Source organism: Rhinocladiella mackenziei (assembly GCF_000835555.1).
Source record: "Rhinocladiella mackenziei CBS 650.93 unplaced genomic scaffold supercont1.9, whole genome shotgun sequence".
Taxonomy (NCBI): domain Eukaryota; kingdom Fungi; phylum Ascomycota; class Eurotiomycetes; order Chaetothyriales; family Herpotrichiellaceae; genus Rhinocladiella; species Rhinocladiella mackenziei.
Genome location: NW_013550596.1, coordinates 171660 through 198715, shown reverse-complemented (window position 1 = coordinate 198715; position 27056 = coordinate 171660). Strand labels below are relative to the sequence as shown.

At 51.2% G+C, this 27056-nt stretch overlaps 10 protein-coding genes across 10 annotated transcripts; 4 read left to right on the top strand and 6 right to left on the bottom strand.

Annotated features, from left to right (window-relative positions):
- Positions 1 to 455: 455 nt before the first annotated feature.
- Z518_10277 (uncharacterized protein) lies at positions 456 to 4452 on the bottom strand (the record flags this gene model as incomplete). The annotated part of the gene is made up of 2 exons (XM_013411822.1): positions 456 to 2820; positions 2867 to 4452. The coding sequence occupies 2 exons, from the start codon at positions 4450 to 4452 to the stop codon at positions 456 to 458; spliced, it is 3951 nt and encodes a 1316-aa protein (XP_013267276.1).
- A 746-nt stretch (positions 4453 to 5198) lies between these two features.
- Positions 5199 to 7487, top strand: Z518_10276 (uncharacterized protein; the record flags this gene model as incomplete). Its single annotated transcript, XM_013411821.1, has 1 exon — positions 5199 to 7487. One exon carries the CDS (start codon positions 5199 to 5201, stop codon positions 7485 to 7487), a length of 2289 nt encoding a protein of 762 aa, XP_013267275.1.
- A 574-nt stretch (positions 7488 to 8061) lies between these two features.
- Positions 8062 to 9177, bottom strand: Z518_10275 (uncharacterized protein; the record flags this gene model as incomplete). Its single annotated transcript, XM_013411820.1, has 1 exon — positions 8062 to 9177. The coding sequence occupies one exon, from the start codon at positions 9175 to 9177 to the stop codon at positions 8062 to 8064; it is 1116 nt and encodes a 371-aa protein (XP_013267274.1).
- Positions 9178 to 9656: 479 nt separating this feature from the next.
- Z518_10274 (methionine-tRNA ligase) lies at positions 9657 to 11587 on the bottom strand (the record flags this gene model as incomplete). Its single annotated transcript, XM_013411819.1, has 4 exons — positions 9657 to 9965; positions 10023 to 10134; positions 10204 to 11329; positions 11374 to 11587. The coding sequence occupies 4 exons, from the start codon at positions 11585 to 11587 to the stop codon at positions 9657 to 9659; spliced, it is 1761 nt and encodes a 586-aa protein (XP_013267273.1).
- A 355-nt stretch (positions 11588 to 11942) lies between these two features.
- Z518_10273 (uncharacterized protein) lies at positions 11943 to 12251 on the bottom strand (the record flags this gene model as incomplete). Its single annotated transcript, XM_013411818.1, has 2 exons — positions 11943 to 12061; positions 12098 to 12251. 2 exons carry the CDS (start codon positions 12249 to 12251, stop codon positions 11943 to 11945), a joined length of 273 nt encoding a protein of 90 aa, XP_013267272.1.
- Positions 12252 to 12854: 603 nt separating this feature from the next.
- On the bottom strand, positions 12855 to 14873 carry Z518_10272 (uncharacterized protein; the record flags this gene model as incomplete). The annotated part of the gene is made up of 1 exon (XM_013411817.1): positions 12855 to 14873. The coding sequence occupies one exon, from the start codon at positions 14871 to 14873 to the stop codon at positions 12855 to 12857; it is 2019 nt and encodes a 672-aa protein (XP_013267271.1).
- Positions 14874 to 15567: 694 nt separating this feature from the next.
- Z518_10271 (uncharacterized protein) lies at positions 15568 to 16320 on the top strand (the record flags this gene model as incomplete). Its single annotated transcript, XM_013411816.1, has 3 exons — positions 15568 to 15714; positions 15772 to 15802; positions 15854 to 16320. 3 exons carry the CDS (start codon positions 15568 to 15570, stop codon positions 16318 to 16320), a joined length of 645 nt encoding a protein of 214 aa, XP_013267270.1.
- Positions 16321 to 16567: 247 nt separating this feature from the next.
- On the bottom strand, positions 16568 to 19282 carry Z518_10270 (uncharacterized protein; the record flags this gene model as incomplete). The annotated part of the gene is made up of 1 exon (XM_013411815.1): positions 16568 to 19282. The coding sequence occupies one exon, from the start codon at positions 19280 to 19282 to the stop codon at positions 16568 to 16570; it is 2715 nt and encodes a 904-aa protein (XP_013267269.1).
- Positions 19283 to 21654: 2372 nt separating this feature from the next.
- Positions 21655 to 23328, top strand: Z518_10269 (uncharacterized protein; the record flags this gene model as incomplete). The annotated part of the gene is made up of 1 exon (XM_013411814.1): positions 21655 to 23328. One exon carries the CDS (start codon positions 21655 to 21657, stop codon positions 23326 to 23328), a length of 1674 nt encoding a protein of 557 aa, XP_013267268.1.
- A 707-nt stretch (positions 23329 to 24035) lies between these two features.
- Z518_10268 (gamma-glutamyltransferase) lies at positions 24036 to 25932 on the top strand (the record flags this gene model as incomplete). Its single annotated transcript, XM_013411813.1, has 3 exons — positions 24036 to 24308; positions 24360 to 24553; positions 24603 to 25932. The coding sequence occupies 3 exons, from the start codon at positions 24036 to 24038 to the stop codon at positions 25930 to 25932; spliced, it is 1797 nt and encodes a 598-aa protein (XP_013267267.1).
- Positions 25933 to 27056: the final 1124 nt, after the last annotated feature.

The window sequence follows — 27056 nt, the reverse complement described above, 5'->3', positions numbered from 1 at the left end:
TTGCGCCGCCAGATTCAACAAGATATTCAACGATTAAGGGATACAGGTACTTATAGGGGAAGACGGCACGCCATGAACTTGCCGGTGCGGGGCCAGAATACAAGGAGCCAAATCAAGAACGCGAGAAGGTTCAATCGGGTCGACAGATTTTAATTGCGCACGGGGGAGGCTGTCTAAGAACGCAGCCCAGATTCTAGAGACATTGTGATGTGACGCACGAGGATTCAGAAGTCGTGTACGGGAATTCAGCTTTGCATGGCAAATGGCGTTGGGACCCTTGTGTGAAGCACTCAACTTTTCCGTCAAGGGTGCTTAAAAATACAAACTATCCTGATCAGACCTCAGGATGAACAAAAATGGATCAAGATTTGTCCTCTACACCCCTTCACTGTCCAAAGTTCACGCAGAGAAAGTGGAGCCAAACGCTCAAATTCCTTTCCCCCCAACTCACCATTTCAGAGATTTGTCGTTACCGTCATGCTGTTGCTATGAATAAGCAATGTCGGTGGCAACCCGCCAACCAAAACCTCCAAATCGCTAATGTAACCGAGGCTATCAGACTCGCTCCGAAAGGTTCCTTCCACCGGGGCTGGCAGAGTCGTGAATATGACTGCCGTATCGTCACTATATTGTGATATCAAGTCATTCAGTATAAGGTGCTGTGCCCGACTTGGGAGGTCATTGAATGAAAGAGGAATCGAGGCTGCATTTGGATAACCCGAGGCCGGCTTGGGTGGACTACTGTCATCTCGGGTTCGCTGATAAATTGACCGTCCAGGGCCAGTAGCATTTTCGTCCACATTTTGCCGTCGTGGATGTGGCTCATCCGCGAAGATGATGGAAGGCCCGATTCCTTCCTCGCTAGTCACTTTGGTAAGCGGCGCGGGAGAAGACGACAACTTCGGGGATGGTGCGCGAGACCGTGGTGGACTGGCAACTTGCAAGCTGTTCCCGGGCGAAGCGGACGGAGCGTCACTGTCGAAAACGGCCACGCTTCCCTCCGGTATCTCGTCTTCATTTGGAGTGTCGAGAATGTCTTCGTCGGACTGAACGAATGGTTCGGGCTGGGTAGACAGATTTCCTCTGTTGAAAGGTAGTTCCTTTTCGGTCCTACGATTCGACCTCTTGGAACTCGCACGGCTACTGCTCTTTTTGGACGGTGACATTGGACCGGCGGGGGATGACTCATGGAATTCCCCTTCGTCTTCGGACAAACTGGCTTGAGACTCATTTTGATCAAGATCGCAGTTTTCCTCGTCTTCGGTTTCAGACCCTTCCGAGTCACTGGGATGAGAGGCGTGGCGACTGACCATGTCATCGTCCAAGCGTGATGTTCTCATGGAAAGACTGACGCCGAGACTGGAGAGGTTCCCAAATGATGGCCTCTTTTTCGGATCGGTCAGAATTCTCCGCAAACCTTCGAAACGGACCAGGGAGGCTTCTCGTTTGCCCTGGAACGTCGAACTGGGCCAAGCGACATCATCCGCCACGGACCGGGCATCAAAGGCACTGACGTCTCCCGATCGAGACTGCCCTCGAATCTTTTGCAGCTCTCGCCACCACACTTCATCTTCCAGGACTTTGTCCACTCGATCTCGTGTTTCGACATCCACGTCTTCCCCATTGACGACAAGGTTGTAGGATTTGACAACGCCACAAGCCAGCCAAAAAACGAGCACCTGTGCCTGGATTCGAAGATTTTCCAGGAGAGAAGTGACACGATTCCTCTCGTCTTCTACATCGGACTCGTATTCAACGAAGACTGCAACTCGAAGCTTGTACGACCTCTTCCAAGAAGGAACTGTGTTGAGGATACAGCCAAGCTGTAGGATGAGAGTATAGGTGTCAAAATTGGTCGTGAGAACATTTCGAGGTTGGCCATCGGCTTCTGAGGCCAGCTCAGCTGACATTTGTATCGGCCAGAGATCGATGTACTTCTTGGCAACCCCTTCTACAGATTTGGGTAACTCAAGATCCCCAAATCCTGCGGCGACGGCAACATTGGTTTGAAGCTTGAGAATCATGTCTTCCAGTACCATGACATAGCTTTGGATGTCCGTTCGCTTTTCAATGTGGCAGGTATCGGTGGGCAACTCTCCCCTTACCTGGCTCCTGGTCCTTCGACGCCTTCTGATGGATCCCGGTCTTCTCTCGGGCGGAGGACTAGGAACGTCCACCAAAGGCTGTTCGGATCGAAATTGTTGTATGTTGTAAAACCCCAAAATGACAATGTTGGGACGCATGCTACCTAGTCCGGCAGAGAGAAAAATGTTTCTTGCGCCCCATTCAATGGAGGGGGAAATGGCGACGTTGACAAACGCTTTGATCTTGGAGAGGTCGATGAACTTGTTCCAAGCAGCTTGCTGGCGGCGAGCTTCGGGTACAGAAGCGCCGAAATTTTGAGTGACAATGACATGACCAATGATGAAAAGAGCCCCTTTCTTGAGTGAGTTGCAAAATTGGATCAGCTTGTAGCCTCTTCTCGGGTCGTTTACAAAAAGAAGGATCTGGGGACGCCAAAACTTGACATGCTCGCCCTTGAGACGCAACAAGTACTTCCGAACTTGGTGATAGATGAGAACCTCCGAAATGGAACCCCACGGTTTGGGGGGAGTTGTATAGTGAATCATAACAATCAAAACCAGAAGGATGCAGACGGAGCCTGAAGCCGAAAGCCCATCCACAAAGAACATGCTAACGACACTGAGGAGTGCTCCCAAGATGGCCGTCCACCAGTTGAAGTAGTGGAACGAGGGCCGAAAATTCGGAGCCGATCCTACTTTCAGGAGGAAAGTGGCGACGTTGAGTGCAAAGAATGTCCTGCCGGTTTGTGAGAGATGATCTCCATCGGTGGGAAGGAACTTACATAAGATATGTCATCGTGATGAGAGACGCAATGCGATTGATATCGAGGAGAAGAACACCCTGTGCCACCGCAAAGGTACACAAGATGGCCGAAATCGGCTCGTCATTCTTCTCGGTTCCCTGGCCGAATATCCACAGGCCCGGAATGACATTATCTCGGGCAATCGCCTGGAGTTGTTTGGCCGGTCCAATAATTCCCATCAAGACAGAGAAGAATGTCGTCGCAATTTCTCCCGCCAGGATCAAAACACCAGATATGTTGGTGTCCTGAACGACATTGACGTTCCTGTAAAACGACTCCCGGGTAATACTTGCAGCCATGGAGACGATGACGAGTGTATAAGAGATGAATGTCAGCGCCAGGCCACCCAAGGTCCCTCGAGGAATCGAGACACTTGGATTCTTTAAGTCACCGGACATGCTCGCACCGGCGAGAATTCCTCCCGTGGCTGGAAATAAAATGCCAAAGAGGTCCTGATAGTTTTCTTTGGTGCGTAGCTGGCTCCCTGCCGCCCCACGGGTGAAATGAGGGAGCAAGTTTGCTTTGAACGTCTCGAGACTGAGACCAGTAAACTGGGTAAATTGTTTCCTGGTCTCAAAAGGTTTCATAACGACGGCGGAAAATGGAATACTGAATGTAGCCAGAAGAAGAATGAGAAGCAGGCCGTTGCTCGCGCGAGCGAAAATAGCACTTCCAGCGAGACAGATGGTGACACAAATCAGGACCACGACTGTACTCCACAAGTACTGCCACCACTGTCCCTCGGGAAGGGTATTGGCCCAATTCCCAGATACGGATCCGAAGTTGTAATTTAAACAATCGATCAAACCGACAGCATTCATGCCTGTGTTGAAGACGAAACCGAGATAGGAGACCAGGCCAATGGCTCCACCAAATTCTGGACCTAAAGATCTCGAAATCAAGTAGTACGCTCCTCCACCTCGAACGGTGCCATTGGAAGCAACCGCTGAAATAGACAGAGTGGTGACGAGATTGATCAAATAGGCGGCGGCCAGCATGGCTAGCATTCCCAGGACCCCACTCTGGCCAAGTACAAAACCAAAACGAATAAACATGAGGATGCTCAAGACATTGAGGCTGGTGGGCACGAACACTCCCGAAAACGTGCCCAGCTTTTCTGTTCCTCCAATGGGCCGGGGAAATGCTCCCACCTTCGGCATGCTAGGCTTCTCAGCCTTGTTGGTAGCATCGTGAGCCTGGGCAGTCCAAGGGTCGCCGGCCTTCGAAGATTGGGTACCTGCCGCGTCGGATGGTTGAGTGCCATCCTGAGTATTGCGGGGTCCATCAAAAGTCCCATATACACCGGAAGAAGCCGCTGCCTCTGACTGTACCAGGGGGACGTTTGATGCCGTGGAGTAGGCGGTCGGCGGTCTCGGAGTAGTGTGAATTGAACCATCTTGAGCGGACAAAGGCCGTTCTTGGCCAGCTGGGGAAGCCGGAAAGGAGGACCTCCTCAATAGTTGAGCAGCATCATCGGTGGCTGTACGTGTCAAGAACGTAGGACGGCTCCGGGGGAGAGTACCTCTTCCCAGGTTTGGCCAGCCCCTCCGTCCAGCTCCAGCCATGATATCCCGACAAGATGAGTGGGAGGTCAAGGTCCATCATCAAGCAGGCATCGATAAGATTGGCTAGAACGTTACAACCACTTCATGCCGATGAGATTGGAAGATTTCGTGGCTCTAAGGGGGTTATCTCTGATACCATCACCGAATTACCAGGGAGAATAGAGTTCTAGGTGGGGGGAGGTTTTGCTCGGTGAGTATTCCGCCGCGGGCGAACCAGGTGCAACGGGTATTGAAGAACGTGGACTATTTCGACGATGATGGATGTGATACTGTGTGGTAACGGTGCAACTGTGGAGAGAGAGAATCTATTACGAGAGTAGTGATCCCATGATAGCATTGCAAAGCTGAACTGACGCGGAAGCTTTTCCTCTGCCCGGGTCTTGGCTTGAAGGGTGCGCTTTTGGCTTCTGAGCCGGCGAACAAAAATCTTTTGCTCAGTTTTTGATTGGCTCAGCGCATTTAATTTCTGCGGCGTTTTCCGTCCATCTTGCCACAGAGCCAACCGCATCCATCCTCTTACGTCCGTCTTTGATCCAAACACATCCGGGATTTTTTTAATTCATGACCCGGCCTGTTGATAATTCATGCTCTCATCTCATCACATGCGCCATTCTTTATCTGGCACATTCACACGCCGACATCATTCATTTCATTCATACTGACTTGTCAGCTCCTTCCCTTCGTCGCTCTAATAGGCATATGTCTTCGGCCGCCCGTCCTCCTTTCCTCCAAAGTCGAGCACCTCCATGTCGTCGCCTGCCTCCCGTTCGCCGGACATATGTTCCAGAAGTCCGGGCACTTCTCCAGCAGCAGTCTCTCAGTTTCCTTCATCCCCGTCCAGACATGCTTCAATAGCACGATTGTCGTCTCCAGTACCCTCGTATCGTCTCAACACTCCTCCGGTCCAGCAAGTTCCTATCTCTCAACAGAACACCGCCGACCCAACCGGCTCTACCCTTCCTAAAATTGATAATGCTGCTTCTTTGCCGAAGCCAGGTCCATCTGCCTTGTCTACGGCTCTTGCCGGTAGTTCAAGCAGAACTCCTCCCCGAACTCAAACACCTCCGGTCCCTTCGGTCGACAACGCTCTGAGACAGCCCTTGTTGAATGCATCTGCCGGATTGGGAAGCCATGACAGAAGCAATTATGGTTCCTTTGATACACGGGAAATGGCCGGGAGTCCAGCACCCACAGAAGATCCAGAAGTGGTAAAGAGACATCTCGTTCAACCCGATCAAGGCTCAGGCCGGTATGGGAGGTCGCTCCGCTTGGATCTGAACGAACCAGGCGATGGTTTGGGACCAGATGAATTCTCCAGTCTTCGTTTACAAGGGGGCGACATGACGCGTGCTGTATACCGATGGGCTGAAGAACAGGAAGGAAACCAACCCGGTCGGACACAGCGAAGTAAGAGTTTCAGCGTTGCACGCCCCGAACCCGAAAGCGAGGTCCTGGACATCCAGAATATTCGAGTACCTGGTGGGTTCCGTCGCAATTTCCTACGTAGAGCTGCCGAGAGTCCTGATCCTTCCGGACGACCACGGGACGTTGATGGAGCTGTCGTCAAAGGTCAAGACAGTCATGTTTCCGTCGCCAAACCCAGGCCACAGCTATTTACGAACAATTTTCTTGAGTTTCTAACCCTGTACGGTCACTTCGCTGGTGAAGACTTGGAAGAGGACGACGAAGTCTTGGAACCAGATGAGTATTTCTCTTCCGATGCTTGGGACGAGGGAAGTGACCGGGAACCGGGAGAGGACAGCGTCCTTCTCACCCCCGGGTCGCCGGGACTGCGCAGAAGGAAGCATAAGGAGAGGGCACCGAGTGGCAACAATAGCAGCTTCAATGCAGCTCTCCTACTCCTCAAATCTTTCGTCGGCACTGGAGTCCTCTTCCTGCCTCGAGCCTTTCTGAACGGAGGCATGCTATTCTCTTCCCTCGTCCTCCTGGGTGTTGCCGTGCTTAGTTTTCACTGCTTCATCCTCCTCGTCAACACCCGCAACAAGATCGAAGCATCATTCGGTGAAATCGGTGGCATTTTGTATGGGAAATGGATGCGAGCTTTGATTCTATTCTCCATTGTCCTGAGCCAGATTGGCTTTGTATCCGCTTACATTGTTTTCACATCCGAGAACTTGCAAGCCTTCGTCCTGGCCGTCTCCAAGTGCAAGAGTTTCATCGACATCAAATTCATGGTCCTGATGCAACTGATCATCTTCCTTCCGCTGAGTTTGATCCGAGACATCAGCAAACTCGGTTTTACGGCTCTCGTTGCTGATGCTTTCATCATGCTGGGACTCCTTTATCTGTACTACTTTGACATCGCTACGATTGTGGACAATGGTGGTATATCCGATATTACTCTGTTTAACCCATCGACCTGGACGCTCTTTATCGGCACGGCGATCTTCACATTCGAGGGCGTGGGTCTGATCATTCCCATCCAAGAGTCCATGAAAATGCCCCGGAGGTTCCCGGGCGTCCTTGCCATCGTCATGGTCACCATTACGGTTTTGTTCACCTCCATTGGAGCACTCTCGTACGCAGCATACGGATCCAAGACCAAAACCGTGGTCATTCTCAATCTCCCCCAAAACAGCAAATTGGTCAATGCGGTACAGTTTCTATATTCTCTCGCCATCCTGCTGAGCACACCGCTCCAACTCTTCCCTGCCATCCGTATTATGGAGAACGAACTGTTTAGCCGCTCTGGAAAATACAACCCGTACATTAAGTGGCAAAAGAACGTCTTCCGTTTCTTCTTGGTCGTCCTTTGTGCGCTTATTGCGTGGGGCGGCGCGGGGGATCTGGACAAGTTTGTCTCGCTGGTGGGAAGTTTTGCATGTGTCCCTCTTGTATATGTGTACCCGCCCATGCTGCATCTAAAGGCGGTAGCAACAGGTCCATGGGAAAGGGGTGTGGACTATGCGGTTTGTGTTCTTGGATGTGTTGGCTGCGTCTATACGACCGTATTGACCGTGCAACAGTGGGCCGGTGATAATTCGGGCAAGGCTCCTGGATACTGTGATTCATGAATGGGGAATGAAAGGGGAAATGAGAGGTCATTTAACAAGGTGATTGTCCTAGTGGAACGGGACCACTGTATATCATCGACTGTGGATACCGAATTGAGAGTCGGAACTTATTCGAGGCACTTTAGTGTCGAAGCTTCTCCTGTGCCAAACGGTGTGCTGTTAAGGCTTAACAGCGAATGAATATACCAATGAACTGGAACTGAGAAGTGATTGATGCATCTCGAGGACCGTGGCCTCGAGACGAGACAAGGTCAAATGGAGGCCCGCACATGCATCAGCTCGAACTCCGTCCAAGCCAGTTTTATGTACAAGTGTACATTGCGGAGTATTCTCCCCTGGAAACCATACATATTCGGTGACCTCAGATCGATTGTTTTCGCTCGAATGAGAAGCCAGAGCATGCATCTCGGTTCATTTCAGCTCATACCACGACTGGACAAGATCAAGACAGGCCTCCCCGTTCCGCGTATTTCCTTCCCCTCATTTCCCGATCCTTTATACACGACCAATCCGATCCCATCAATCATAATCTGCAATGTCTCTTCCTCCCGAAGCATTTCCAGGTATATGCAGATTATACACCAGCCCACATTGCGGCCAGCTCTTTCGCTCGCTCGCTGTACCGGGCCCTATACTGAACCAGGGTGTCGAGAGAGATCTTACTCCCGCCGCACACAATAATCACCACTTTCTTGTCCTTGTCAACCCCGCGCATCAGCTGCTTGAGGCGCCCGTCGTATGCCAGCGCCACGCTCACCCCACAGGCTGGCTCAACGATTATCCGCTCATCGTCTGCAAGCCGCCAGCAGCCCATCGCAGCCTCTGCATCTTCCAGCGCCAGGCTCGTCACATTCTTGTGTGCCAATAGGTCAAATGCCTTTTGGCACACCCGAACCGCTCCGAGGGACGTCGCGATAGACGTGATTCTAGGGATGGTGAGGATCTCGCCTGCCTGAGCGGACTGATAGAGGGAGTCGGCGCCTTTAGTCTCGACGGCCAAAATTTGCACTTCACTCCCCCAGCCGACGCGTTCCATACCATTCGCGATTCCAACCAATAGACCGCCACCACCGACAGAGCACACGATGGCGTCGGGTCGTTCTCCCTCCGGCATTTGGCGATGGATCTCCTCGACCATGGTGGCGACCCCTTCCCAGATAGCCCCATTGTCGAAAGGGGGAATATACACAGGAATCTCGCCCCTGGCTTCTGCTTGAGGCATCACCACTTCCTTGAGGTAGGTGTCTGCGTCCAAAAGTCCGGCCCCGTGGGCAATGACTTCGCTCGCACCGTTGAGTTTCAGTTTCTCCATGATTGATGGCTCTGTACTTTCCGGCACCACCACGGAGGAAGTATATCCCAGGGAACTCGTCGCTGATACGGCGGCCAGGCCAGCATTGCCGCCGGAGGAAGCGAAAAAGTGTAACGGCCGCGTGCTGCCAATGGCCTTGTGGTAGGCTTCCTCGGTCAAGACAAGGTTACCAATGCCTCGAGATTTGAAAGAGGCAGATGGCTGGAGATTCTCCAATTTCAAAAAGATCCGGCTGTAGACGTGTGTCAGTGTTCGTAGACTATCAGACGGAGTAGCAAGTGTCTTGTACCAGCCAGCAGCCCGAGAAAGCGTGGGCGATTCGTGCAAGGGAGTCTCGATCCATGGCTTTTGGATGTTCACCTCGCACAATGAACCCATTCCGACCCTCTAGGAGTCAAATGTTCGTGTGCTTGGTACCCGAGCGTTTCTTGAAGATACATGGAATACTCGACACATAAATACAACTTTGCTGCAGCACATGTCGAATCGTTTTCGTAAAAATTGATGACGCTAATGCAGGTACAAGAATCTGGGGGTTGGAGACTCGCGTTCTTCTCCGAGCGGACTTCAGGGCGATTATTTGGATGATACCCCGGATTCTGATATTCCAGCAGATACTTAGCTGGGGGATTCCACGTCACCAATCGGATTCATCTAGGATGTTGCGGCGATGTGGAACACAAAAAAGAAAAAGGGAGTATTGATGCCCTTGGGCTTATCGATTCCATGCCTATCGGGTGGAGTCAGGGATTGGAGAGGACCGCCGTGTAGTCGAGGATCGTGCTGATAACAGCTTCTCGCGTCATATGATCTGCATCCCATTATCGTGCTGCATGTCGTGGCGTCCAGAATCGTCTTCAATTGGCTGACAATAGCATTGGGAAGATGACCTCCGTAGACGCCTTGGTATCGGCCTCGAATGTCGGAGGGCCATAGATGAAATCAGCCCCGACGCGAGTGTGTTCAAAGGTTCTTCTTGATTCGTGAACCTCCATCATATCAAGGGCAACTTTCATCCTCTCGGGCATGAACGGCTGAAGAAGGATGGCGATAATCCGGATTGACTCGGCACTCATGAAAAGACTGTAACGGGCGAGGCGCAGTTCTTCTGGATCTTCGGTTTGAAACCGTTTCCACAGGGCAGCATTATGAAAGAACTTATTCGTCTGTGGCATCGTAAGCATGCAATCTTTGAGAGCGGTAAAACATTATACTAGTCTTACATTTCTGATTAGCTCCGTAATGAGATGGATAGTCGTACGTGGATCCGGCTCTCTCATAGATGCATCGGTCCTGATTCTCACCAAGGCTAACTGTTCGTAGAGATCTCTGAGACTTTGGTGAAGAGTCTGGATGTTCTGGCCATGAATAGTCAACGCGTCGCGGGAAAGGAGACTCGACAACCCCTGGTTCTCGGCAACGAACCTGACGGCGTCATGAACATTAAAATGCTTAGATTTGAAAACACGGTGTAAAAGATTACCAAACCCGTCTCTCAAGATGTGTTTGTAAGTTTCGGCCACCTGAGAGTTTTCGTACATGGCATCGTCAACAATGCCACCGTGATAGGCCATGTAAAATCTGATGCTATCCACTCCATACCGATCCATTGCCATAAAGGGATTCACGCCATTGCCCGCCGACTTGGACATCTTTTCATTGTTCATGGTCCAGTGGGCATGTGTGAGGAATCGCCGAGGCAGAGGTTGATCCAAAGCCATGAGAAACGCGGGCCAGTAGATGGTGTGGAAACGGATGATGTCTTTGCCGATGACTTGGCAATTGGGAGGCCAAATGTTGGTTGGGTCATTCCGATCGGTGAAAGGATAACCTGTCATGGTCAAGTAGTTGATCAAAGCATCAAGCCAAACATAAATGGTTTGGCTCGAGTCGCCGGGGACGCGAACGCCCCATGAAAGCCGTGTCGAGGGTCTCGAAACGGAAAGATCGTTGAGGCCGCTTTCGATTTCCTTCATGATAAAAGCCATCCGCTGCTTTGGGACGATCGCGCCTGGATTTTCTGAATAGTGCTTCAACAACGGTTGTTGAAAGGCAGATAGTTTGAAATGATAGTTGGTTTCTGATGTCCACTCCACCTCTTTCCCAGTTTCGATCGAAGCAATTTTGGTCTCTCCAGTCGAAGGGTCGAGCACCTTCTGCACTTGGGACTCGGGGTAGAACGTCTCGTCGCTGATCGAATACCATCCTTCGTGCTTCGCCTCGTAGATGTATCCGGCATGGTTCAGCTCGTTCCAAAAGTGCTCAACGGCAATTCGGTGGTCGTCATCGGTGGTCCGGATGAAACGGTCATAGTTGATGTTGGCCGCTTGACACAGTGACTTGAATTGCTGGGCATGCTGATCGCAGAAGAGCTTCGCATTGGTGTTCGCTGTTTGAGCGGCCTTCTGGATCTTCATGCCATGCTCGTCGGTGCCGGTCAGAAGGGTTGCCCTTTCATCGCCACGGAGTTTTGCCCATCGCTTGAGAATATCAGAGAGTACGAGAGTGTAAAGGTGGCCGACGTGTGGTGCTACAAGCTCGGAGGTCAGTAGGGGAGCAATTTGGCAGAGCGACAACACCTGCCAGAGTTAACATAGAATATGGGAGATGTCACATAGTATGGTTTCTCTGGGACGGGCTTTGCTGCAGGCTGTTCAGTTTCAATGGCCGTTGCAAGGCCACGTCGCGGCAGACATCTGCGGCACTGAGCGAGTCGGGGAGAACTGTATCGTGCAGAAGCTCGACATCGAAGGAAGAAGCTCCGAGCTCGCTGTTCGAGGGCAATCATATCAATCGACCTTCTGTCCGCAATGGGTAGCGAGAGAAAAGGTGGAGGATGGAATAGAAAAGATGTAATTTCATGAACGAGCTGCCACTTCAATTTCGACTCCGCACAATTTTCGCAGTCTCCAACTTGGGTCCATCTCGTCAACCTTCGAGTTCCACCCGTCTTGCATCTCCCCAACTTATACACACAGACACTCTACAGTGACGTCGATGGGCCTCGTGGAATATATAACCTCGTAGTTACCAGCCTACCGCTAGCGTACAAAATACAAGCCGGATTCTAAACCGTGGGAACAACCGCCGTTCATATGTACACCCAGTCAAACACTTTCGTGAATCTGTGAACAGGCAAATAATCATGATTCCGTCTGGGGCTTCATATTCGTCTGGACTCGCTCCAACAGCTCTGCTCGGGTCATTTTCGAACTCGGTTCCAAATTTCGCTGGTAGCATTCGTCAATTTGATTCGGAATTCCTGGGACTAGACCCTGTGATCCGACGCCAGACTTACCAGCTTTAACCACCGTCTCAATTCTGTCTCTGTCCAATATTTGGGATCTACCAACCACAGTCAGAGTTGCTTTTGGTGGAAAGATGCAAGCATCAACATACCACCAGTAGGGTCCTTCTCGGCCGGAAATATGTCTCCGTCCCACAGATTCCATAGTGAAGCAATGGTGACGAGGCCAGCGAAGCCTATGAAAAGATGGAAATGGTCTGTCGTCAACACTGGGCGCGGAGCAGTTGATTTGACTTTTATGCTCCAAAGAGAGGTGGAGGAAGGGTAATGTTGAACGCAGCGAGGATGAACTAACCAAAGAACAAATGCTACCAGTTCTGTCAGCAAGTATTCAAATGTGTCACCAACGTGAAGTAATATGCGGATTGAAGACGGGGAATGGCCTGAGGAACTAGTCTCCCTGTTTTAACACTGCGATCGGAGGTGCCACGTACGCGTGATTGTAACGCGCGGTCCAAAGGCGTCGGCATATTGTCAGAGCCTTACGTGCCCCGGTCTAGAACACTGAAATTCGTTGGTTTGATAATATAAGAAACGAGGACGGAATCACGAGATAGGGAGGAGTATTTGCAATAACGAAGAAGACTTGTCTCACAGGAGAGCGATCGTGATGTGTTGTGAGGAGAGGACGAGGAGGTGCCTTTACGGACATGTAACTGTATAGCCTCTGATTGGTCAACTGGTGAAAGGGACACATCACGCGTTTCGCGGTAAAATTCCATATCTTATATCTCAAATATCTTTCTATTTACCATTCAAGACGGTCATCGCAGACCAGCTTCACATCAAACCTCTCATTGCCATCCCAAACCTTAGCGCCCGAGTTGCATCCTGCCACGATTCTCCGTAGATCCGAAATCATTCCACCAGGCCCACTTCCATACACCGTGGTGGATCCCCGGATGGTAGAGTCGACAAAGCTGTGAACGAGGGCACCCAGGTCAGGATGTCGCGACTTGGGGCTTGCTTCCACGGAAGTGGGGTGGCAAATCAAGAAAGATCCCGGACGTGAGCCAGATGTGTTCTTGGGCATGGAGGAGGAAGAGGAGGAGGAAGACATGGCGAAATTGTGGAATTCAGACTTCGCTGGGGTCTCGTCTTGCTTGGTGGCCGTAGCATCGTTCTCTCTTGTCACAAAGATGCGGATCTTGAGATTGTGCGAAGCCCCTGCACGACGCAGCGTTTCGAGCTCAGTTTTGATCCAGGCGAGATCCATGTCCCTCCGAATAGCCCAGATGAACTCCAGTTTTCGATCGGCAACCGGGGCCTGGTTGATGAGACCAAGAAGAACGGGAAGAACAAAGGTCACCCCTGATCCGCCGGCAACGCACTGGACATTGGTGGTCGGTTGCAAATGGCTCACAATTGAGACTCCATATGGTCCAGACAAGATCACCGGAGTTGTCACCGGGCTGACAGGAGTGATTTTCTTCTCATCTGGGATAGTGATGCTCTTCATAGTAGCCAAGTCTGCGAGTGTCCTCGTGGCGCCCTTTTTGGCCCGTATAATGTATGAATGCACCTGCCCGTCCGGCCGATTCCCTGGGAGGCTACTCGGCGTGAATGGATGAGACTGGCAAATGCTGACTTCTGGTAGGCAAAGATAGAAATGCTGTCCAACATCCCAGGGCCCATGAGGATGAACAAAATCCAAACGAACCACATCGCCGTGATCGGCGTCGGTAAAGTGAGTTATCGTCGCACTCACACTTCGGAAGCCCACGCCTCCACTCGGGAGGTAGTTGTAATGGAGCAGTGCAGTCCTGGCGAGACGTGCACCGCGGTCGATAAACCATATCACAAGCGAGGGAATGAGGTAGCAGTTGAGTTTCGACCAATGACCCCAACAGGCGCCAATGTACAGCATCGCAACAACATAATGCACCTTTCGGAAGAATTCGTACCCGGTTATGCGAATGGCCCATGGAGTACTGAGAACAAAGATAATGGTCAAAAAAAACATTGCAATCACCCCCCAGATCATATATATAGATGAGATCCATTCAAGTCCGACTTCGGGTTGAGGTTGATAGAGTCTCATCTCAATGATGCACCATCCCATCGTGTGTAAAGCTGATTGCAAAAAGATGATGTATCCAAGCCAGCGATGCAGAAAGTTGAAATGCTGGTAAGGCACTCCAGTTAGAAGTGATAGAAGAGATTCTCGGCTTGACAACATGACTGATAGCGGAGTCAGAGCGTAGGCTAAGACACCAACACGGTCTGACCATGGACCAAGGCTGGTGCGAGTGTTGTAGACTTCGGGCATGTCCTTCACCGGCGTTATCCATTTGTCGTAGACAATACCCACGAATGTCCAGACCAGGAGATAGCTAGTCAGAGTCAGGAGGATTAGAACCTGAAGCCGTGTCGTTCGGCCGAAGACAGGTCTCAGAAAATCTGGGAGAAGATATTGGCGTTTATATGATGCGATCGAGCTTTTAACGCGATGGAGTCCACCTGTCCTGTCCGATCTCTCTCCCTCACAGACGGAGCTAGACAGCCTTTGGTCTTGCCTGACTGATGGGTACAGATGTCTCCCGATTCCCCAAATGAAGAGGACACCACCCACGGTGGCCCATAAAATGCCGCAGTACAGCATCCCTAAGTCGTGTGAATGGTAGACGACGTCCAAATAGGCACAAGAGCCTGGATCGTTGGTGCAAGGGACCGCTCGATCCGCATAGCCCCAATGTGGTTGGAGATATGCAGCCTCGCTCATATTCTGGATATGACGAGCAGGGAGGATGTGGTCGATGGAAGTCATGGTGGCCAGTGAATATTGTGATGTGCTGCGTCTACGAAGTGGCCGGCACAGAATCTCTCAATCGGTGTTATATGGTGGTCTGATGAACGTTTAAAGGAATTGAAACCAGTGGATTTCGCCGTTGGTCTTTTCCTTGTCGGCCAGGGACGAGGCCCTACATAGGACCAAGAGAAGTCTGATGCTCTCTGGACCCATATCTGGTTTAGATTTGGCAAGGATGACGAGGTGAATAGCAAAGTAGCTGGTAAAACGGGCCTGTCATAAAGTTGCCAAGGCTGATGAGCAGATTTCGTTACTGCTGGTGAGCAGATTTCCATCTGCAACCGTTCTCTCGCTTCAAGTCTTGTAGTCGACTGTGGATCGGGGAAAGTCTTGTCGTCCAGTCGTTACGCTGACCTGAATGGATATGCTCCTCGTTTCCTAGACTCGAATGGCTTCGATTTTTTTCTTACTAGCCTGGGCCTGGCAATATCAACCCGTGGCGGCCCACACCACGCAAATCCGCGCTCGAGGTGTCATTTTGCCTATGCCACTGAGGTAGACTTTTGGGCTGATGTTGAATTCCTCACTATTATAAGGTGGTGATCGTCCTTGCACACTCCGCATCTCTTGCCGGCCAGAAACATCCTTCTCGATTGGGGAATCAAGATCGGCCCTTTCAACTCGAACAAGGCTTAGCAAACATCTTTCCACCATGACTAGTTCAATGTCCATGATCATGTCGGGCATGGCAAGTACGACTATGTCAGCAGCCTCAGCTACTGCTCCCGCAGCAGCGGCTACATCCTCGGGGATGAGCATGGATATGGGTATGGGAAGTGGTTCATCTTGCAAGATTTCTGTGAGTGAATGCGTGCTTGCCGTGATCGTGGGTGGTGTTGCTGATAGAGTCACATAGATGCTATGGAATTGGAATACAATTGACAGCTGTACGACTCCGTTGTTGATTGTTGTGTCAGCATCACTCATCCACAATCCAGGTTTTCTCGCCTCGAGCTGGCACGTCAAAAATGAAGGAATGTTTGCCGCTTCCTGTATTGGCGTCGCATTCCTAGTCGTCGGTCTCGAGTTTATGCGTCGAGTCGGGAAGGAATATGATACCGCCATCCTTCGCCAATTCCAACGACACATTGCCGCCCAAGCTGCCGAACTGAAAATCCAAAGGAGTTCTGACTCATGCCGGACTGAACCTCAGTTTGTGACTTTTCGCACCACGCCTCTCCAGCAGCTCATCCGGTCCGTCATCCATGCCGTCACATTTGGGGTGGCGTACATCGTTATGTTGCTGGCAATGTATTTCAACGGATATATCATCATTTCTATCATCATTGGTGCCCTCATCGGCAAGTTTCTTTGCGATTGGATGGTTCAGAAAGTACCGATCGGTGCCATGGTGGACAATTCCAAGGGCCATGGGGTTGCCGAGCCGACCGTATGTTGCGGTTAACCACGACAATGTACCTTGGGCATCACTGGTCGCGAGTAACCACGTGATGCCCAGTCTCCAGCCATAGCTCCGGTATCAAACCCACAGCCAGAACCGTTATGAATTGGGTATCTCATTCGATCTATCCATCTCGTCATGGGCGTCGTGATATATAATGCATCCCCAATATATGTATATACACAAACATGAATCCAGGAGTCGTGCGGCCCTTGGGGGAGAGATGCCGTTTCCTTTTTCCCTCTTCGCATCAGTCCGATCCGACAACGCCATCGCTTTTGATGCAAAATTCAACAATCAATTTGTGCAGATCCGCCAACTTGTATGGCTTGGTCATGAAGCCTTCCATGCCTGTTTTGGTCGCCCGATCGATCGCTTCATCCGTAACGTCCGCACTGACCGCTAAGATGATCGGTGCAACTGTGTACTCGGGATTGGATCCATCAGAGTTTTGAAACATGTCCAAGATATGCTCGGTCGCTTCGTAGCCATCCATTTCGGGCATCCAAAGGTCCATCAAGATCACGTCCACCTTTTTCCCGGGACGCTTCTCGTGTGTCCCAGTCCCTTTCCTCCCGGTTGCTTGGATTTCCTGCATAATCCTCACGGCTTCCTTGCCGTCAAAAGCCTCGTGCACATCCTTATATCCCAGCTTCCCCAACATGTTGACTAGAAGCTTTCGGTTGATCTTGTTGTCCTCCGCCACCAAGAATGTAAGAGGGTGCTTCTCAGCCAAGTTTCTATCATAAGAGTCCTTCTTCGATGGGATGGTAGAGGACGAGGAGACCATGCCGGATTCACCGGGGCCGGGATGCTCTTTAGGGTGTCTACGTGTTGCTGAGTGCTTTGAACTATTCGCTTTCCTGGGAGATACATCTTGGGCATCGTCAGGCATCACCGTTTGAGGGGGGGATGAATCTGACGGGGATATCGCCTTGGGCGGACGGGAGACACTTTTCGAAGCTTCCGGCGTTCGACTTCTGGGGGTACTAGCACGGCTCATTGCATCGGAGGGTTCCATGGGAACTTTGATTTCAAACTCTGACCCTCTGTCTGGGCCCGATACTTCAGATCTCACGAGGGTGATGTCTCCGCCCAACCGGCGGGCCAATCCTTTGGCAACCAAAAGTCCCAGGCCGAGACCCTCTTTCGACCGGGTCAAAGAATCGTCTTCTCGAGAGAATGGTTTGAACAGTTCGGGCTGAAAATCTTCGGGGATGCCGTCGCCGGTGTCTCTCACATTCACGACCAGATACCGCTGGCTTTTAGACAGACGAGCGCTGAGAGTGATCGATCCATCCTCTGTAAATTTGACGGCATTCAGGAACACGGCTGATATCAACTTTGCCAAATCACGTTCATCTGCAAAGAGCGTCTGCGGAACATCCTGAGCCACGAACCATTCAATTGTCTTTTGTGAAGTGTGGCCATTCGAAGACCGTGACCTTACAACGACCCTTTCACCCAGGTCTATGGGCTCTCCTATAGCGGAATCGGGCCTGCCCCCTACTCTTAAAGCCTCATGGATCACCATGGGTATGAGTTCTCGAATTTGGCAATGTTTCAGTCCAGGCGTAGGAAGTGCATCACTCTCCACTGACAGCTTTGTCGATGGGGTAGTCAGATCGCTAGATGTAAACCCATCTTGCACGGGAGTGAATACGGGTGGGATTCGGTCGTCAGACATCGTGGCTCGAGGGGTTGAGGAAGGAAGCGGAACAAAGGCCTCTGAGCGGCTCTTGGGAGAAACATCAGCACGAGTTGAAGGTCCAAGGTGCCTAACCTTGGTGGCATTGCCGAAGTGCCACGACGTTGGACTGCTCCGCCGTCGCTTGTACGAGTTGACGTGAATGTCGCTCCCTTCGATGAGTCTGGACGGTTTGTAGTCAAAGTATCCGGTGGTCATCGTCGCCGTGGCAGGAGATTCGTGCTCGTTCAGGGGGGTGTCTGGGATCTGCATATTCATGTCATAAGCATGAACGACATTGTCGGCCGCTTCGACCGCTCGCTTGGAACTGTCCTGCACGATCTCAATGTTCTCTCTCAAGCTCTGGAAAACACGGCGGAGTGATGAGTTTGAATGGCCTTCGATCTGTTCCTGCACCGTGGCATGCATGACATCCAGCATCCCGACCACACCTTGCATTGGTGTTCTCAGTTCGTGAGAGAGGTTTTTGGCATAGGGTTTCAAGGATTGGGCTGTCGTCGTGATAGCTTCTCGTGGAATGACTTGGTTGGGTCGGACCGCCATATTCGACCGAGGTTTAGCAAACCCCTGGCCTTTTAGGAGTCGCTCAACGACTATGTCTTCTAACGAATGTAGCAGGAGTTCGGTATAACTCCAGGAAGTTTCTCGTCGATCCAAGCCTTCCTGCGTCCACATCATACCGAAATGGGCAAAGCACTTGCCGTCGGCAAACAAGGGAACGCCTATGTAGCCTTCCGCGGGGAAGGGCAGTGCGTTGGGGTTATGGGTGATGAAAGAGCTCATTTGGTCTGGAATTAAGAAGACCTTGTCGTGCTTCATGAAGCCACAAGGGGCACCCCATGCAAGATACTTGTAGTCGCGGTGCATAGCTTTCTGCTGGTCGCCGTCGTTGTAATAGAAAGCCACTCCCAGGAGACAGGAACCCGCCTCGCCGAGTGGAGGCTTTTCCACCGCCGAATTGTAGTCGTCGGCCAATGCTCTTTTCGCGACGAAGCCATATTGCGCATGACAGATTTCAGTCATGCCCTCCATAAGACTGGCCCAAAATTCCTCCGTGTCCATGTCCTTCAATTCCCGCTTTAACCTGACCAACTTCTCCACGGCATTGTTTTCGGCAGAGGGGAAATGTCTGGCGAGGCTTTCGACGAAACCGTCTTCCCCATATTGCGTAGGGACGCCGGGCTCGACACTTGGGAGACACAAGGACTGTCGCTCGATGATTGGTACTGACGGTCGGTGGTTGGCAGGTTTGGCCATCACTGGCATGTCCACGTTATTTGCCGGCCTCCAACTCCGCGCTGTGGAATGATGTTGAGAAGGGTGGGGAAAAAGAGACATGCGTGACTATTGCGAGGGCATATTGAAGGGCTTCTTCGGTCGACGGATGTGCTTGACCATGACCAACTTCATGCCTTGGTGACAAATCGAGTTGAATTTTGAGGTGCGTCAGTCAATGTTGGCCCAAAGGGCGACGTTGTCGGAGGAGAATCTCGAGGGATTCTCAGAAAACGTTGAGATCGGACGGAATATCGAGGACGGTATAAGGAGCGAAGTCAGACGAGGGCTGGAGAAAAGGATGGATGGGAGAGTCGAGAGAGGGTGAATCGGCGGCGGACGGGGGCGTAACGTAGGAGGTCAAAGAGTGTAGAGTAACCAAAAAGTCGACGTATAACTAAGTGTGCACTCCCTGTTTGGTAAGTTACTTGTAGGAACAAGGCAGGTCGAAGAGTCGCAGGCCGGGGAGTGCATGGGACCCTGCAGAAGAGAAAAAAAGCATTTGAGGGAAACCCTGTGGCGGCGTTACTAGTACGGTACGACCCTAATTAATACGGTGTGAGTGGTGTGCCAAGCAGCAAATGACAGGTCTGGACGAAAGCGTAAATGGAAATACGGAATCCTTAACGAGCAAGCTGACCGAGATTACACGCCTTACGCACCATGCTCTGGGCAGTGGGCACCGACAATGCAAAACACTCGGAGGGCGAAAGGGCCACCCCAGTCTCCGAAAGTCAAACTGCCACGAGTGCTAACTACGTACCAACCCTATATGCTGTCCAGTAGAATACGAGCCCCAGCCGCTAATAGAGCAATCTCTCTGTAAGGATCCTAAATTTTAAGGAAACAGCACAGGCTATTGTCATTCCGGGCCAAGGCTCTACGACCGCTCTGTATCGATACTATCGTACATGAGCATCATCCTGTATGCCTACGCCAGTGAGCGCCATGGCTGTTGCATGACGCCAATGGCAGAGAAGTGGATGAAGTCGTCAGCGGAGCAACGTCGATGACGCTTCGTGATGCTGTTGGGTCGATCCAAGAAACGAAGGATCGCGAAGAGGGGCAGTTGGACGGGGAGCGGAGTGGAGACAATCCAGACCCCAAGAGACCGCAATGGTCTCTGCATCAAAGAAAACAAGGCAAGGCTCCCTCCTGCTGTAGAACTCGACGTGGATGACGATCATTCGTATTCCCAGTTCCAATGCGTAAAATTGGGCTGGTGTCTTGATGTACAGAAGACAAGATTCGGTCAGGGACTAGCAAGCGAACTACTTGGTCGTTCGCACCCATTCGTGAATTCGGCAGATCTCATGCCCATCAAAAGTTCTAGGCTGCTCATGGCCCGAGCCTATTCATCCCCGGGCTCTCCTGCAACGCCATTGACATCATGGCTACATGTTCACCGGCTAAGTCGGCAGCGATCAAAGTCTTTCAATTTCTACCGCTTCGTCCCTGGCTTCAACCTTCCTCTGTTGGTGACTGTGGATCACCACCTTCCAGGGTTCTCTCTAAAATGGTCGACCTCCTTTTTCTGCGCTCGTATGACAACAAAAGGCTCCAGGCTCAAACTCATCCTCGGGTTGATGATTAGAAGAGCATTTCCCGGGAAGGGTTAGGCGGCCCAACACTCTCATCGGGTAGATAGTAGATTTGTGCCTTTTTGGGTCTATACAAACCTGTGCATTGATTCGCAGAGTTGGTGCAGCTCCATGAACAATTGAATAAATCTTTATGACCTCTGTCAGACTGACCACATCTTGTCATACTCACGCGAGGATTCTTTTGGAGGACGTTGCCGGTAAATCTTTCGATGAGAAAAGTTGGCATTGGCATTGACATCGACATTGACACTGATCTGCTGCTTTGACTTTGGTCACTGCTGCGAAGCTGTCCACCCTCCTAATTCAGTTCTTTGTCACCTGACCTCGTTCAATCCGAGTCAAGGAAAGTCGAGCTCCAACCAACAGCGCTTCGAACAGCTCCTCGGATATGGTTCAGAGCAAACCAAGCCGACTTCGTTGTGAGTGGTCTCTCCCCGCTATTTTTTTGCGGGGTTCGGCTTCGACTTGGCGGGTAGAAAGAAATGTCTTCAAACTGAGCGAACATGATATTTCGAGGTGTAGATAAAAGGTCGGTCCGAGTTGGTATCAGATTCTGCATCTCCGGATTCCTTTACTCGCTTATACATACTTTCTTTTGATGAATATGCCGATTGTTTATTTCCATGTATGAACTGAGGATTGGCTGCCGCGATGAATTATTGAGGATCTAATACTGAAAGTGCACTCGTCTTGGACTGAGGTCCTAAAACATTCACAGATATCGGAGAATTGATCAAAAGCATTGCAAGAATGAGGATTTACAAATCGAATGACCCAGACATTCACATCCCCACCGACCTCAATCTGACAGAGCTGCTTCACACCAGCGCGCGCTCCCCACCCTTTTCGTCTGATCATCTCATTGCCCTTGACAATCTCCAAACTCGCTCTTTGGCCCTTGGCCAGCTTCGCTCAACAGCTGGTAGATTGGCAGCGGGATTGGCTCACAGCTTCAGACCACCCGACCAGGCCCGATGGGCTCTCATCTTACCGAATAGTGTGACCTACGTCGAAGCAGTTCACGCGGTCCTTTGGTCCGGCGGCGTGTGGTGCCCTATCAATCACCAACTCAAAGCGGGAGAGATAGCGCATGCTTTGAGAGTTTCGAGACCGGACTTTGTCATTGCGTATTCGGAGGTGGTGGGAAAGGTAGATGAGAGCGTCAAGATTGCGAGGCAGAAAAGCCCTGACTGGAGGCACCCCAAAGTTTTGACGGCAATAGGGTCGCCCGCCAAAGGATACCCAGACCTTTATGCGGATTTCTTGGCCACCGAATCGTTACCTATTCCACATTATGCAGATACTCGGAAGCGTCTGGCATCGATCCATCTCTCTTCGGGAACGACGGGGAACCCGAAAGGTGTCGGCATTTCCCATTTCAATTATGTGGCAAACGTGTACCAGATGTTCGCGCACGACCCGGATCAGTGGTCGCCGAAAGAGAAAGTGGTTGCATTCACGCCGTTTGTGCATATTGCCAACACGACTTTACCTCTTTTCCTGGGCCCCTGGACAGGGACGGCTCATGTTATCATGGCGTCATTTGAGATCGAGGCATATGCCAAATTGATCCAGCAAACAAAGGCAACCTCCGCTCAGATCTCTCCCGCGACAGCCGTTGCGATTGCGACCACGGATCTGGTTGAGAGATATAACTTTTCGAGCATTACACGTTTCATTTGCATACCGATTCCCTTGAAAGAGGACATGTACCGCACGTTCTTGAGCCAGGGTCGATGGAAGACCGTGACCCTGTACGGGATGACCGAGGCGGCTCCATATGTGGCCTGGAAAGCGATGGGGGACTCCATGCCCGCGTCTAAAAGCGGAACGATCCTGCCAAATATTCTGGCGTCTCTGAGACTTGAACATGGCGAAGATGCTCCGGAAGGCGGACCGGGAGAGCTGTGGCTCAAAGGGCCGAACTTGGTTGCGGGATATGTGGACAATCCCACGGCCAATCAGGTAGCCTTTGATGGGGAAGGGTGGTATAACACGGGTGACGTGTGTACCATATCCCCCGAAGGACATTTGCAGGTTGTCGGAAGAACAAAAGAGCTGATCAAGTACAATGGCTTTCAAGTCAGTCCGACAGAACTGGAGGCATACATCTTCTCACATCCCGACATTGAAGATTCTGCTGTTGGAGGAGTCTATGACCGAACCAAGATGACTGAACTGCCCACGGCGTATGTGGTGTTCAAGAGCCATTTGACGGACAGAGACCAAAAGATCCAGGCATTGAAGGACCTTCAAACACGGGTCGATCGTCAAGTTAGCGGTTACAAGAAGTTGCGGGGGGGAGTATGGGAGGTGACCATGGTACCACGGAATGCCACTTTGAAGGTCTTGAGGAAGCAGCTTGGAACGTACAAGACGGGACTCTGTTCATTGGACAATGAGAAAGAGTCGGCGAAATTGTAGTTCAAAGAATATCGAGAGTGATACCTTTGCGAATACCAAGTAATAACGATCACGGCCAACTCAACGACGTAGGGAATAGTCCCAAAAATTGGCGTGCAACTCCGTGTCGGCGGACCGGCCTCGCTCCACTAATATCAATCAGAATAGTACAGATAACCAATCTGGTGGTATTTTGGGCGACTCTCTTATCAGTCAATTACTAAACTCAATGGCGGGTTTTCAATTTCTGTACTTGTCCTTATCCTGTCAGCGACAATCACCGATAACTGTCTCAACGGAGCAATTCGATGGCACGCTGGGTGGCCGGAACCGGTCTCTTCTCCTTGACTCTTTTTTTGCTGAGAAAATCATTCTTGTCTCCATCTTCGTCTTCTTATCGACTCAGTCTTGTTTCAATAGCACCTTCCACCATTGTGCATTTTCCTCGATAGACATGGATGAATCCCTCAAATCTCAAGCGCTGTCGATCTCCATGCACTGCAACCATGCTTGAGTCCGTGACTAGGGTATTGGGTTCCCGGTGGCGTCATTCTACACGACAATCATTCGACTGATACACGCTCGCGTGCCTCGACTTGTACTTTGACTGGCACGGATTTTGGATAGAGACCGCTTTGTTCCTGCATTCGGTAGTGGTGTGTGGAGGGGATCCCTGGGTGGCACCGTGTATGCCGCAACACTGAGCTCTGCCATTAGCTCCCTGCAATATGGCCTCATCGCGGTCTTTCTTTTATTTCCTTCATTCGTTCCCTCTCACCGTCTCGCCGGCTTCAGTGTACTTGGTGATTATGTTGTGGTTGCTGCAGTTCGCCTATGCTGCGATATTACCGCCCTTGCTCAACCAAGCGGCAGCCAGCCCTCTCCCTCAGACTCAGCAACAATATGCGCCAGACTCTTTGGGTGCCGTGGCCAGCGAGAGCAGTATTTGCAGTGAAATCGGCCTAGATCTTCTCCGGCAAGGTGGAAATGCCGCAGACGCCGTGAGTGTCTTCTCCGTGTGACTCGTAACCAAAGGTTGATGTTTTCTTTAGCTTGTCGGCACCGTCTTCTGCGTTGGAGTTATTGGGATGTATCACAGTGGCATCGGCGGGGGGGGTTTCATGATTGTTCGTGACCCGGAAGGAAGTTATGAATTCATAGATTTTCGAGAGACGGCTCCTGCTGCCGCCTTTCAAGACATGTACAACAACAACACCGACGCAAGCATATTTGGAGGGTTGGCTAGGTACGTGTGACTTCTGCAAAGAGGAATCTTCCGGGCTCACACACGCTAGCGGCGTACCAGGAGAGGTTCGAGGTCTGGCGCATCTCCACGAGAACTACGGCCGGTTACCCTGGAAGCAGGTCATGCGAGGAGCAATCAAGATTGCAAGATATGGATGGCCGGTGACTGAAGATCTCGTGCGCTATATGAAGTCGGCAAACGCATCCGCTGCCGTACCGAACTTCCTGGTTGATGATCCGAATTGGGCTCTCGATTTCGCGCCGAATGGAACGTTGGTTGGTTTGGGTGACACCATCACTCGCAAAAGGTACGCGAACACCCTCGAAACCATTGCGGAAGAGGGGCCAGATGCTTTCTACAACGGACCCATAGCAGAGGCCACCATTGCGGCCTTGCAGGCGCAAAATGGAACGATGACGGTCGAGGATCTACAAAACTACACGGCCGTCATTCGGCCGCCAGCGAACATTACATATCGTGGCCACCGATTGTTCAGCTGCAGCGCTCCGAGCTCGGGAGTGGTCGCACTCTCTGTGTTGAAGACGCTGGAAGGATATCCGGACTTCTTTGCGAATGGAAAGGCCAACCTCAGCACCCATCGGCTGGACGAGGCAATCAGGTTTGGATACGGAGAGAGGACGAATCTAGGAGATCCTCTCTTTGTAGCCAATCTGTCTGACTACCAGGATGACATGTTATCTGCCAGGTCGGCCGCGGAGATTCGGGGCAAGATTTCTGACTTGACGACTTTGAATGTGTCGGCGTATGATCCTTCCGGGATTGAATCCTTGGAGACTCCGGGGACCTCCCATGTGGTGACGGCGGATGCTTCCGGAATGGCAATTTCGTTAACAACAACCGTGAACCTCTTATTTGGATCGAACCTGATGGTGCCCGAAACCGGGGTGATCATGAACAACGAGATGAATGACTTTTCCATCCCTGGATCATCAAACGCTTTTGGGTATGTCCCGAGTCCGAGCAATTATATCCGACCAGGAAAGCGTCCTTTATCTTCGATCTCGCCCACAATCGTCGAACTTCCCAGCGGGACATTGTACTATGTGATTGGTGCAGCAGGGGGGTCACGAATCATCACATCGACTATCCAGAACATCGTCCATGTCCTTGATCAGAATATGACAGCACCTGAGGCCCTGGCACAGCCTCGTCTGCATGATCAGTTGATTCCGAATCAAGTATCGTTCGAGTACGCGTATGACAATGAGACAGTGGCATTTATGAAATCTCGGGGTCACAATGTGACATGGGTGGCATCCGGGCAAAGTGCGGCCCAGGGAATTCGCCGGCTCTTCAATGGAACATTCGAAAGTGCTGGCGAGCCGAGGCAGGCGAACTCGGGTGGTTTTGCGATATAGTTGAGATATTTGAATAACGGCATGTTCGTAGTAGAGACCGGGAAAATGAAAGTTAATCTCTGACCGCTACATTAATCCGCAAATATCACCCATCTTGCTCCTGGCACCATCGTCTTGGCCCTGCCTTCCTCAATAACAACAACACAAGTCTCATATATTGAGCGTCAATTCGCAAAAATGGCCGATTCGCCTGGTGGTACCGATGACGCAAGAGATAGGGCAGCCCTTCTCTCCCCCCAGTGAGACCGCAATATCTCTTCGGCCAACCGTGCACATGGCAACTGCATTTACTGTAGATGCTGAAATGGCTTCCGTCTGCTCAGCAAACAAGTGCTTCGTGAGAAACCATCGGCGCACGTCGCAATGGGGACTTGCTTGCTGACGATGAAGCAATCTGAGACCCGCGTGATGATACTACCGATTGGTTTTCCACAATGTTTGAGCATTATAATACCTCAACGAGAATCTGGACACCGTCGATATCGGATCATTCGCTTGGCACGGCCATGCGGCAATGGATGAAAATGATGTTTTCTGGCCTAGAGGACATAAATCTAAGGCCCACAGCATTGCATTCACTTGAGACGATCCCGAATCCAAGAGATACTGAGCTACACATCCGTCATACAATCTGGAAGGCATTCAAATCCGGTGTACGGGACAACGAGGAGCCAGAACTTGAGATGCATCATTGTCACTTCTGCCCTTTGACCTCAGATGTCCGACTAAACCACAAGTCGGGGGTCTAAATCGTCATCGAAACTACAACTGATCATGCTCAGATCGAATCAACTCCCTCGGCCATTCAAAGACTTTCTCATCTCCAACGTGTGCTGGGTCGTGGGGAGCTATATTCACCTGCCGGGCAAAGTGGGACCGTCTTACAATGGCCAGTAACGAGGAGGGGATATCTCATCTGAACGATAATATTCCAGCTCTTTGGTGGTACCAAGACCCTGGTGGGGGAAAACATCTCATATTCTCCATTGATCATACTCTCTTCGGCCCGCGTCGCATTGTGTGTGTTCGATGGCTCGGTCTGTCCACGATCATTGGCCGAGTCCAAACTAACGTACATTGTGCCCCTAATAATCCGATCGTCCAGGGAGGACCTCTCGAGGAAG